This window comes from Sapajus apella, unplaced genomic scaffold (genome assembly GCF_009761245.1).
Source record: "Sapajus apella isolate SASKATOON/1434 unplaced genomic scaffold, GSC_monkey_1.0 scaffold164, whole genome shotgun sequence".
Lineage (NCBI taxonomy): Eukaryota > Metazoa > Chordata > Mammalia > Primates > Cebidae > Sapajus > Sapajus apella.
The window spans coordinates 1,067,667-1,080,346 of NW_022437104.1; the positions used below are offsets into that span (position 1 = coordinate 1,067,667).

At 44.5% G+C, this 12,680-nt stretch overlaps 1 protein-coding gene across 3 annotated transcripts in view; it reads right to left on the reverse strand.

Annotated features, from left to right (window-relative positions):
• PHF8 (PHD finger protein 8) overlaps nucleotides 1–12,434 on the reverse strand; it is a 108,277-nt gene extending 95,843 nt beyond the window's left edge. Inside the window, exons 1-2 of one of the 3 annotated variants that reach the window (XM_032267028.1) lie at nucleotides 11,702–12,434; nucleotides 10,563–10,752 (exon numbers count right to left, since the gene is read on the reverse strand). In XM_032267028.1, the coding sequence (XP_032122919.1) occupies nucleotides 10,563–10,660 (98 nt within the window). In that variant the 5' untranslated portion in view covers nucleotides 10,661–10,752; nucleotides 11,702–12,434. The remainder of the gene's footprint in view (nucleotides 1–10,562; nucleotides 10,753–11,701) is intronic. The other 2 variants (XM_032267027.1, XM_032267029.1) reach the window with 2 other exon arrangements.
• Nucleotides 12,435–12,680: the final 246 nt, after the last annotated feature.

Below are 12,680 nucleotides of genomic sequence, written 5' to 3' on the forward strand. Positions count from 1 at the left end.
AGTTTCACTCTTGTTACCCCCAGGCTGGAGTGCAACAGCGCGATCCTGGCTCACCGCAACCTCCACCTCCTGGGTTCAGGTAATTCTCCTGCCTCAGCCTCCTGGGTAGCTGGGATTACAGGCACGCACCACCATGCCCAGCTAATTTTTTGTATTTTTAGTAGAGACGGGGTTTCACCATGTTGACCAGGATGGTCTCGATCTCTTGGCCTCGTGATCCAACCGCCTTGGCCTCCCAAAGTGCTGGGATTACAGGCTTGAGCCACAGCGCCCAGCAAACGTGCATTTCTAATGATCTCTCAGGTAATGCTGATGCTGCTGGTCTAGGGATCACACTTTAAGGAATAATGATCTACAGTAGCCCCCAAATTCTCCCTGCTTCCACCATCCTCCTCACCTTTAGTCTATCCTCACAAGAGCCAAAACCTAAATCAGATCACAACTCTCACTTGCTCAGAAACCTTCTGCGGCTCCCATCCAGTGTAAAAACCAAGTCCTTATACCCTATACCTGTGATTTTTAAACTTCAGCACGCATCGGAATCATCTGAAGGGCTGTTAAACCACACATTCTGGGGCCCCATCTCGAGTTCCTGATTCAGTCAGTCTGGGGTGGAATCCAAGCATTGGCCTAATCAGTCAGACAATGCCGATCCGGCTGTTATGGGAACCACACTTAGAAAATCACTGCTGTATATGATCTGTGCACACTCCACTCTTAACCTCAGCTTCTATTACTCTCCCCTCACTCACTCTGTTCCATTAACACTGGACTGGAATGGTAACATGCCAGGCCTTCTCCCCACTTGGGTCCTTTTATTTCCTCTACCTGGAACACTCCTTCCCCTACTTACCAGCATGGTTCCCTTCCTCACTTTTCTTCAGTCTCAAATGTAACCCATCCGTAATCATCCTGTATAAAATAACCACTACTTCAACCCTGGGTGGTACTTCTCCTCCTGCTCACCCTGCTTTACTTTTCTCTAGACCATGTATTATCACTTGACAAACTATTACTGTTTCATGTTCACTGCCGTATCCCCCCCAAACCACTGTGTCCAGAATGATGCCTGGCACAAAGCACATATCTGATTTTCCCTATCTTCCATAACTTCTAACAAACACTGCTTTATATTGTCTATAGTACTGTATTCTACAGTGAGAGTACAGGAGACCCAGGTTTGATTTGTGGTCCAGCTAACTGTCTGTGTAGCTCTGGGCACATTATTTAACCTAATGGGGAGAAATAGTTGCTCCAAATAAAGGAGTGAGTATTTCTCCCCATTAGGTTAAGATTAACTCATCACTGCTGGTTCTGCAACAATATGAAGCAGATGCACTTCTCCCTATCCCTCCAAGTACAGCTAAAAACCTTGGACATTTTATGTAAAACCTAAGACTCTGAAAGGTGAAGGGAAGAAGACAGACCACTAGGGACGGCAGGATCCACCCACCTAGGAGGTGGTGGATACCACCAAAGACCAAGTGGGGAACCTGTACTTCCACCCCCACCTGGCAGTCATGAAGTGCTAACCCTTTTCTGCCACTGGAGTGCAGTGTCTGAGAAGGCCTGCAGAAACAGAAGTCTTAAATAAGATCGAGGATCTCATAACGTAATGCCCAAAATGTCCAGAATATAATTAAAATAATTACTTGTCATATCAAGAACAAGGAAAATCACAACTCAACTAAGAAAAGAAAATCAACAGATATCAAGACTGAGATGACACAGATGTTGGAAATATCTGACAAGAATTTTAAAGGCGCTATCATAAAAATGCCTCAATGAGCAATTAAAATTATCCAGTCAAAAAAACAGGAAGAAAATAGATTGGAAAAAAAATGAACACAACCGGCCAGGCATGGTGGCTCACGCCTGTAATCCCAGCACTTTGTAAGGCCAAGGCAGGTGGATCACCTGAGGTCAGGAGTTCAAGACCCACCTGACTAACATGGTGAAACCCTGTCTCTACAAAAAATATAAAATATTAGCTGGGCGTGGTGGTGCGCGCCTGTAATCCTAGCTACTCGGGAGGCTGAGGCAGGAGAATCACTTGAACCTGGGAGGCAGAGGCTGCAGTGAACTGAAATTGTGGCATTGCACTCCAGCCTGGGCAACAAGAGTGAAACTCTCTCAAAAACAACAACAAAAAAAAAAAAACAGTCTCAGCAACCTATAGGACTACAACAAAAGACAAATCCAAAGAAACCCACACTAAGACAAGGCTTAATCAAATTCCTAAAAATCAAAAGACAAAGGAAAAATCTTTAAAGCAACGAGAAATAAATGACACATTACCTCAAGGAGAATATCAATTTGTATAAGAGGCTCTCTCATCAGAAACCATGGAGGCCAAAAGGAAGTAGCAGAATAGTTTTCAAGTGCTGAGATAAAGGAACTGGAAACCCTGAGTTCGATATCAAGTGAAAAGATCCCCTAAGAATTCGAGGGAAACAAAGATATTCTCAGATGAAGGAAAACTAAACATATTTGTTGACAACAGACTTACCCTAAAAGAATGAGTAGGCCCAGCACGGTGGCTCATGCCTGTAATCCCAGCACTTTGGGAGGCCAAAGCGGATGGATCATTTGAGGTCAGGAATTCAAGACCAGCCTGGCCAACATGGTGAAACCCTGTCTCTACTAAAAATACAAAAATTAGCCAAACGTAGTGGCACGTGCCTGTAATCCCAGCTATTCGGTAGGCTGAGGCAGGAGAATCACTGGAGCATGGGGATGCAAAGATTGTGCTGAGCCAGATCACACAATTGCTCCAGTGTGGGAAACAGAGTGAGACCCTGTCTCAAAAATAAATAAATAAAAGAATGAGTAAAGGAAGCTCTCTGAAACAAAGAAAATGATAAAGGAGGAATTCTGAAACATCAGTTAAGTTAGACTGAACAAAGAATAAAAATATGAGTAAATACAATAAACCTTCCTTCTCCTCGAGTTTTCTACGTCATGTTTGATGGTTAAAGCAAAATTATACCACTGTATGATGTGGTTCTCAATGCATATAGAACAAAGATTTAAGATTCATTATATTATAAACAAGGCTGGGCATAGTGGCTCATACCTGTAACCCCAGCACTTTGGGAGGCTGAATCGGGAAGACTGCTTGAGCCCAGGAGTTCAAGATCATCCTGGGCAACATAGCAAAGACCCAGTCTCTAAAAAATAAAAAATAAAAAAATCAGCCAGGCATTGGGGGGAGGCAGGGGGCTAAGGTGGGAGGATCACTTGAGCCCAGAAGGTTTAGGCTGCAGGTGAGCCTTGACTGTGCCACTGCACCGCAGCCTAGGCAATAGAGCAAGACTCTGTCTCAACAACAAAAAAAAGATTAATTGTATTTTAAACAAAGGAACATAAAGGCATGTAAAGAAAAGTAAAGTTTCTACTCTTCAATCAAACTGCTAAAATGTCAAGAGCAGTTGCTTGTGGTAAGTTATACGTATAATGTAATACAGACAGCAAGTACTGAAAAAAGCTATACAGAGTTAACTTGGGGCAGGAGCGGTAGCTCATGCCTGTATTCCCAGCATTTTAGGAAGCTGTGGTGGGAGGATCATCTGAAGCCAGAAGTCCACACGATCCCAGGCAACAAAGGGAGGTACCACCAACCTATACCCACACCCTCCACACACAAAAACTTCAAAAAACTAGGGGACACAGTGGCACATGTTTGTAGTTTCAGTTACTGAAGAGGCTGAAGTAGGAGGAGACTGCTTGAGCCCTAGAGTTTGAGGCTGCAGTGAACCATGATCACATCACTGCACCACAGCCCAGGTGACAAAGTGAAACCCTGTCTCTTAAAAAAAAAAAAAAAAAGAAATTAAAATAAATTAAAAAGAAAATCAACAAGGATAGAGAAGAAATCAGCAACACCACTAACCAACAGCAATTAATTGACGTTTATAGAACACTCTACCCAACAATGGCAGAATACACATTCTTTTCAAGTGATCATGAAACATTTACCAAGATAGACTCTGGGCTATAAAACAAATCCCAATAAATTTCAAGGAATTGAAATTATACAGAGTATATTCTCTGACCATTATCAAACTAGAAGTCAGTAACAGAACTATAACAGGGAACTCTACAAAAACTTAAAAATTAAACAACATGCTTCTATATACTTCATGGGTCAAACAGGAAGTCTCAAAGGGAATTTAAAAAAATGTCTTGAGGCAGCAGGAGGATGACTTGAGCCCAGGAGTTGGAGGCTGCAGTAAGCTATGATACTTTCGCTGCACTCCCACCTGAGCAACAAAGTGAGACACTGTCTCAAAAAAAAAAAAAAAAAAAAAAAAAAAGATACCTTTTTTCAAATGCCTTAAACTACATGAAAATGGAAAACGTAACGTATCAAAATCTATTGGTGCCGAGAAGGAAATTAATAGCTTAAGGCTCACATTAGAAAAGAGATAAAGTCAGCCAGGTGCGGTGCCTCACGTGTGTAATTCCAGCACTTTGGGAGGCCAAGACAGATGGATCACAAGGTCAGGAGTTCGAGACCAGCCTGGCCAACATGGTGAAACCCCATCTCTACTAAAAATACAAAAATTAGCTGTGCGTGGTGGCAGGTGCCTATAATCCCAGCTACTCAGGAGGCTGAGGCAGGACAATCAATCGAACCCAGGAAGCGGAGGTTGCAGTGAGCTGAGACCACGCCATTGCACTCCAGCCTGGGTGACAGAGCGAGACTGTGTCTCAAAAAACAAAAAACAAGAGGTCAATAATCTAAACTCCCACCTCAAGAAACTAGATAAAGAGCGAAACAAACCCAAAGGAAGAAGAAAATAATAAAGTACAGAAATCAATGAAATTGAAAAGACAATAGTCAATGAAACAAAAAGCTCGCTCCTTGAAAAGAGTGATAAAACTGACAAGACAATTGTTTTTTTGAGATGGGTCTTGCTCTGTCACCCAGGGTGGAGTGCAGTGATGCAATCACAGCTCACTGCAGCCTCAAATTCCTGGGTTCAAGCAATCCTCCCGCCTCAGCCGCCCAGGTAGCTGGGACTACAGGCATGCGCCACATGGTCAGCTAATCTTTTGTATTTCTTGTAGAGACAGGGTTTTGCCATGCTGCCCAGGCTGGTTTCGAACTCCTGGGCTTAAGCAATCCACCAGCCTTGGCCTCCCAAAGTGCTGGGATTACAGGCATTGACATCACATGCCCAACCTGATATATTTTTAGTATCACTAATGAAAGAAAATTATCACTACAGTGCCAAAATATCAAAAGGATAATAAAGAAATACTATGAACAATTGTACAAACATAAATTTGACAACGTAGATGAAATGGATCAATTCCTTGGAAAGCATATATCCAACATAAAATAGATAATTTGAATAGTCCTATAACTATTAAATAGAATAATTTTTTAAACTCCCCAGAAAGATCGAATAAAGATAATTAGGTGAGGTGGTTATCATAGTGAGTGGAACATTAGCTTGTGCTCAGTTAAATCGTAGTTATAGCCAGGCACAGTGGCTCACGCCTGTAATCCCAGTACTTTGGAAGGCCAAGGGGGCAGATCACAAGGTCAGGAGTTCAAGACCAGCCTGACCAAGATGCTGAAACCCCGTCTCTACTAAAAGTACAAAAATTAGCCAGGCACAATAGCAGGTGTCTGTAATCCCAGCTACTCGGGAGGCTGAGGCAGGAAAATTGCTTGAACGCAGGTGGCAGAGGTTGCAGTGAGCCAAGATTGTGCCACCGCCACCCAACCCGGGGTGACAGAGTGAGACTCTGTCTCAAAAAAAAGAAAAAAAAATCATAGCTAGAACCATTTTATTTAAATCATCACAACCTCTCAGGGAAACTGAGGCTTCGCAGAGAATAAATTCTTTGCTAATACGTAACAGAATCAGAATTTAAACCCAGATCTGAAATCAGTGCCCTTTCCTCTAGAGTTTAAAATCCACACCATTACTTCCTTGGGGATGTATCAACCAATATTTATTTTATAAACAGGAAAACTGTAAAGGAGTGAGATTTGTGCTCAAATCCCAGAAATCAGTAAATGCTTGCCAACTAGTTTTCTCCACTAATGTATAGCAACGATTCTCAAATGTTAGGGTGGATCAGAATCACTTGTTTGTTAAAATATAGATTGCTGAGTCCCAGTCCCAGCCCAAGAAACTGCATTCTGAACAAATTCCCAGCTGATGAACTATACTTTAATAATGTTCATTCCTCCTGTGCTAGTTTACTTAGGAATTATAAAAAAAAAAAAAAAAAAAAAAAAAAGAGAATGACTGATATGCAGTAATGATATGTTAGTCCATCCATCCTTCAATATCAGAAGCTATCTCACTCTGCAGAAGGGGAAGGAATAAAAACAGGATAATGTTCTAAATCAGTGGTTCTCAAGGGTGGGCCCTGCTTACCTACTGAATCAGAAAGACTGTAGCTAGGGCATCCCTAACTTGTATTTTATCAGGTCTTCCAAGTGAGTCTGATACATGCTAAAGTTTGAGAACCACTGCTGTACAAATCAGTGTTTTTGCAAAATCCAGCTTCTTACAGGAAGAATGAAGCAATACCATGTTTTTTCCACTTCTGAGAACCTCGGCTCTGGAATCAAATAATTCAAAGTTCAAATCCACACTCAGAAAATCACTTAACCGCCACAAATTCCAGATTCTCCACTGCAAAATAGAAGGGTTGCCTCCGTTGTAATAACCTTCCCAGAAAGTAACTTGGCATTATATTCCATAATCCCTAGCTGGACTTAAAGAAAGCTATCCTATAAAAGTCGCTAGAGATATGAACAGATTTCTATCACCTCTCGGCATTTGTGGATTTAAAATTTGTTGGCTTAACTCTTGAAAGCAACCATAAAAAGTCCATAGCGGCCAGGCGCAGTGGCTCACACCGCAGTGGCTCAGCACTTTGGGAGGCCAAGGCAGGCAGATCACGAGGTCAAGAGATAGAGACCATCCTGGCCAACATGGTGAAACCGTCTCTACTGAAAGTACAAAAAATTAGCCGGCCATGGTGGTGCGTGCCTGTTGTCCCAGCTACTCCGGAGGTTGAGGCAGGAGAATTGCTTGAAACCAGAAAACAGAAGTTGCAGTGAGCCGGGATCGCACCACTGCACTCCAGCCTGGCGATAGAGCAAGACTCTGTCACAAAAAAAAAAAAAAAAAAAAAAAAGTCCATAGCATGTAGTAATTTTCAATCGTGCTGAAGTACAAACAAATGGAGCACTGTGAGCCTGGTGTGTTTGTGTGAGCAATGCATTGAGTAAGCAAGAGCAGCCACCCACCAAGGACCTGATTCTCAGCTAGCTTCCTTGTTCAGTGGGGGCCCATAGAGAAGAGTGAGAAGAGATTTTTTTAATTTGGTGTGTTTCATGGAAAAAATTAAGGCAGTTAACTTGTGTTAGGGCGTAGGGTGTACACAGAAACAAATAACTCACCATAGAAATGTGACTAAAGAGGAGCCTGGCCCATAAGCCCATTTCTGTATTTGTAAGTTTAGAATTCTTTAAGGCCTCAATGGTGGTCCTTATAAACGTCAAGTATCTACAAGATATTTGCCACAATGTTTTTCTGGTTTTTTATTTTTTTTTGAGACGAAGTCTCACTCTGTTGCCCAAGCTGGAGTGCAGTGGCGTGATCTTGGCTCATTACAACCTCCACCTCCTGGGTTCAAGCCACTCTCCTGCCTCAGCCTCCCGAGTAGCTGGGACTACAGGCACATGCCACCATGCCTGGCTCATTTTTATATTTTTAGCAGAGATGGAGTTTCACTATGTTAGCCAGGCTGGTCTTGAACTCCTGACCTCGTTATCTGCCCACCTTGGCCTCCCAAAGTGCTGGGATTATAGATAGGCATGAGCCACCGTGCCTGGCTTATTTTTCTGTTTTAATCGGCACTCATATCAAGATGCAAAACCTTTCCAGAACCCTCAAAGTTTCCTCACAACATTATTTATAATATAAAAAGGTACAAATAATGTTCAAAAAAGTACAGTGTCCAACCATAAAGGAAATGACCAAGTTAACTGGTGACACATATATATCATGGGATATCAGAAATCAAGTTTAGCTGAATATGTAATGACCTGGCAAACACACTGTAACACTAAATAGAAATAAAAAAATAGATTGTAAAATGGTATTTATAATGCAATCCCATCTTGTAAAAATATGTTTATATTCTAACTCAAAAGAACGGAGTTAATGCAACAAAAAAATTAACAATGGATTGTGCCAGACAGTAGTAGACTCGGGTGACTTTTATTTCCTTCTTTATACTTTTTCTGTATTTTCTACAACAAGCAGGTCTCATTGTAAAACCAGGAAAAAATTAAGAACATTATTTAAAAGAAAAATAACTTTCAGGCTTGGATATGGACTAATTTATCCAAAGTCCCTGTCATGGGGTCTGGCAGAAAACATAAGCACTTGGGAAGCATTCATTCCTGTTCCCTGTTTCCAGAGTGAGGAGTTAGCAGGAGCCCATTTTACAGGTCTGAACCTACACATTTCCCATACAATCCAAAGTAAGGGCCACAGGCAACAGCTTTTTTTCTTTTTTTTTTTTTTCTATTTATCTCCATAGTGTTTTCCAGGCAACAGTTTTTTTTTTTTTTTTTTTAATGAAGACTCATTCATTCATTCAAAAATGTACTCAGCATCTATTACATGTTTAGCACTGAACTAGGTTCTGGGGACACCAAAAATGAAAAGATGACATCTCCGTCCTCAGGAAACTCTGGCTATTGAATGACACAGACTTATTTATAACTATGATATGATAAAATAATTACTTTTTAATAAAGATGCACACAAAGTGCAATGGGAACCAAGAAAAAGGAGGCCTTTTACACCTTTTACAGTCTGTGAGTTGTAAAAGGGAGGACATTAGTGGGAATTTGCATGTACAAAGACAAAAAGGCATAGAGGAGTATGAAATTCTCCCAGAACTATAGGTAGTTGTCTTGCTAGGACATAAAGAACAAGGAAGGAGTAGTGGCAGAAAACGAAACTGAACAAGTAGGTGACAAAAGGTCTCGTCTGTCACACAAAGGATACTGAATTTTATCCCACAGGCGAACCACTGAAAGAATTTTAAGCTGAGGAATGACTTGATCAGCACTAGCAAAGATACCAGGAATCCTGAAAGACATCTTAATCCCACTTACTTTCAGGGCAAAGGAAAAGGTCCCACCCTCTAGGCTTGTCCACTCTTAAATAACACGAGGCAGTAAATAGAACTCTGTGCCTGGCACATCATAAATATTCAATAAAGATCAGTTAAATATGAATTTGGATATGGGGCCAGGGGGCAGTCCCTGCTGAAGGCATGATTTTGGCAGCACCAGAACGTTTAGTTTGGTGTTGACCGTGATAAATAGAAATAGCTCGCTGGGGGCAGTGGCTTCACGCCTGTAATCCTAGCTCTGTGGGAGGCCAAAGCGGGAGGATCACTTGAGGTCAGGAGTTCGAGACCAGCCTGGCCAACATGGTGAAACTCCATCTCTACCAAAAAATACTAAAAAATTAGCCAGGTGTGGTGGTGTATACCTTTAATCCCAGTTACTTGGGAGGCTGAGGCAGGAGAATCACTTGAACCTGGGAAGCGGAGGTTGCAGTGAGCCAAGATCATGCCATTGCACTCCAGCCTGGGTGGCAGAGTGAGACCTTGACTCAAAAAAAAAAAAAAAAAGTAAAAATAGAGATAGCACCTCTGGAGGAGACCAGACAACTGAAAACGCTAGAATCTAATAGGCAACAGGAGGAGAGTGCCATACACTGTTTTGTTGTGCTCCAGTGTACAAAGTCCCCTCAAGGTTGTCTTTCTGTAGCCGAAATTTAAATCCCATTAATGGGATATTAGTTTTATCGTACATATTAACCTCTCCAGAATTCTGGGTGACAGGTGCTTAGGTTAACTTAAGGGAATTCATTAGTGGTTTTACTCCTGCTGTTTTACCCAGTATCTATTCTGCTTAATTCAATTTAGTTGGATGGTTCTGCAAATAAATGCTATAGAAATAAAACTTGTATTTCTGCCTCCATTTATGGAGTACATGCGAAGTGTTTTGCAAAGTCAGAAAGGATATATCTGATACATTTTATAGCTGAGGACAATGAGGCTCAGAAAGGCAAAGCAACTTGTGCAAGGTCACTCCGATACTAAGTACAAAGCCACGACTCAAATCCCTGTTTATGGACTCAACTACCTCAAATGACCAATATTGTTTTCACCAAAGCCAGTGTCTGAGGCAAAACATAGTTATCAGAATATAAAAATGATACTTTGTGAGAGGAAAAAAAAAAAGGGGGGGGTCTTATACATCTAAAAAAAATACTCAAAAGAAAGATGCAAAGAAGAAATACAAAGGAGAAAACACAGAAAAAGGAGAAACCTCTGGAGGCTAATGTCAGCTAGGTCCTGGTCTGCAAGGAGAGATGGCAGAACCCGAGTCTGGGAGAGGGGGTTCTGAGCCGGAATCTAAAAACAGCTGAGAAAGGGAGAGAGAGCAAGTGGGAATACCTGGCCACCGCACCCTGTCTGGCCCTGCCTGCCCTCCTTACCTGCCATGAAACCAGTCCTGGCACATGTCACACTCGATCATGAAGCGGGTCACATCATAAGGCAGCCGGCAGAGGCAATACACCGGCACTGAGGCCATCTTCGCTCGGCCCTGGAGCGTTCTGCGGCGGGCCAGGTTCGTCGTGTCAAGAGGGGCGGGAGGCGGCAGCAGGCGTCCTCTCTGGACGACGGCTAGGCACAAACAACACTTTTTTACAGAGTGAATCAGCCCCCGCCCCCCACCCCCTTGCACCAATCCTCAGTTCTCAAATAGAGAGTTAGCGCCGCCAGGATGCAACACAGCTGGTGCGGCTGTAGGGGGCAACCAGAGAAAGTCCACCCGGCCTTTAGAATTTCTTTCACACGTAAAGAACGGCGCTCAACCGTCGAGGCTTCCCACCGCCCCCACACCGCACATTCCCCACTCCCCACCCCCCACCCCCCAGCCCCCAGCCCCCTCGGCCCCGGAGTCAGTGATAACTTCTTTCCGGGTTTGAGGAAAATACCTGAAACCTTTTCGGGAAGCTTCTTTAGCCTCTCACTGAACCCTCTCCTAGCTGGCCCGTTTCGCAGGGCTCCCTTTATTATGACGCAAACCACAGCCTCAAAAACGAGGCTAGGGGTCTCTCAAGACGACCCTCCTCTCACCCCCGAAATAGGGCCAGCCAGAGAAAGATAAGGGATCCCTGAAAGTCTGTTCAGGTTACTCAAAGCCTTCACGAACAAGATAGACAAGACTAGGCGCCCAACTCAAATCACAGTTCTGGGGTCGTGTTCGGTGACTTTAAATGATTCTTTCCAGCACTCTCAGTATCATTCCTTCCCCGACCAGTCAGGAGTCTCACCCCCCCCCCAAAACTGAAATAAATATATAAACTCATCAGCTCGTTCTGTACTTTAAAGATGACAGGGTTCTGGTTGCACCCCCGAAACTCAAAAGGATCTCTTCAAAACCCCTCAAACTGACTAGATCCTCACACTCCTGAAACTAAGAAAGGATTCTTCCACATCACTCAAACTGGAAGGGTTTCCTTGCGGCCCCCTCAAACTGATGAGAGCTCCCTAATCTCCCCAAATGTTCAGATACCTCACAGTATATCCTAAAACTGACAGGAATATCCTCGCAGCCCCCGAAACTTACAGGAATCTTAACGCTTCCCCAACTGACAGGAACCTCCTCACGCCCCAAACCTGACAAGAACGTCTTCGGTCCCGAATCCTACAGGGACCTCCTCATGCTTAAGAGCTGCAGGGACTCCACGCCCGCGGAGCTCAGTCCCAGCGACACGCCGGCAGCCGGGCTAGCTCCGGGGCGGCGAGGCGCCTCAGAGAAGGCGTCCGGTAGTTCCGGCCCCTACGGCGGCGCGCGTCGAATTCTGGGATAGTCCCCGTACCGCGGAGAACCTCGGTCGCCTTCCCCTCGAGCCCCCTGCTGGGTCGCGCGGGCACCAGCCGCCCAACGGTGCTTCAGAGCAGCCTCTTCCACAACATTCCCCTCGGCCCGGCCGTTGGGGCCTACTCGAGACCGCGGCTTGGGCCTAGTCTGGCGGCCGCCCTGCGAACGGGCAAGTGGCGTCGTCGCTGGGCCGGCAAAAGATAGCCGCGAGCAAACCAACGAGGAAAAAGATGAACCGGCCGCCACGTCCGAGGCACACGGCCGGAAAAGTCGCTGGGAGAAGCCCAGTGGCGGTGGTAGGCAGTTCGGAGTAGTCAATAAAGTTTATTCAAAACAACGAGGAAGTTGAGGCGGAGAGGGGAGGAGAAATACGGGGTAAACAGCTACCATGTTGAGAGTGGCGGCGCTGCCAAAAGAGCCAAGGCGACCGCCATCTTATGAGGGCTGGGCTCGCGAGGTGAGCGCAGCGGAGGCGGGGAACCGAGAGCCGCCGGCTCCCTTGTGACGTCATCAGGGGGCGGGGCGCCACCTTGAGAAAGGAGGGCGGTTCTCAGCCACCTTTGGAACCCCTCTTCTGTTTAAGGTGCCCAATCGCCGCTGAAGACCTTGATCCCAGAGGCGGAGAAGCCGCCATCTTAGGCGAGGCAGACGTTTGGCTCCATTTTGAGTGGGGCCCGAAACTTCCTGGCCTTCCCCCTCCTCCGGGCAAACAGGGAGTTAAGCT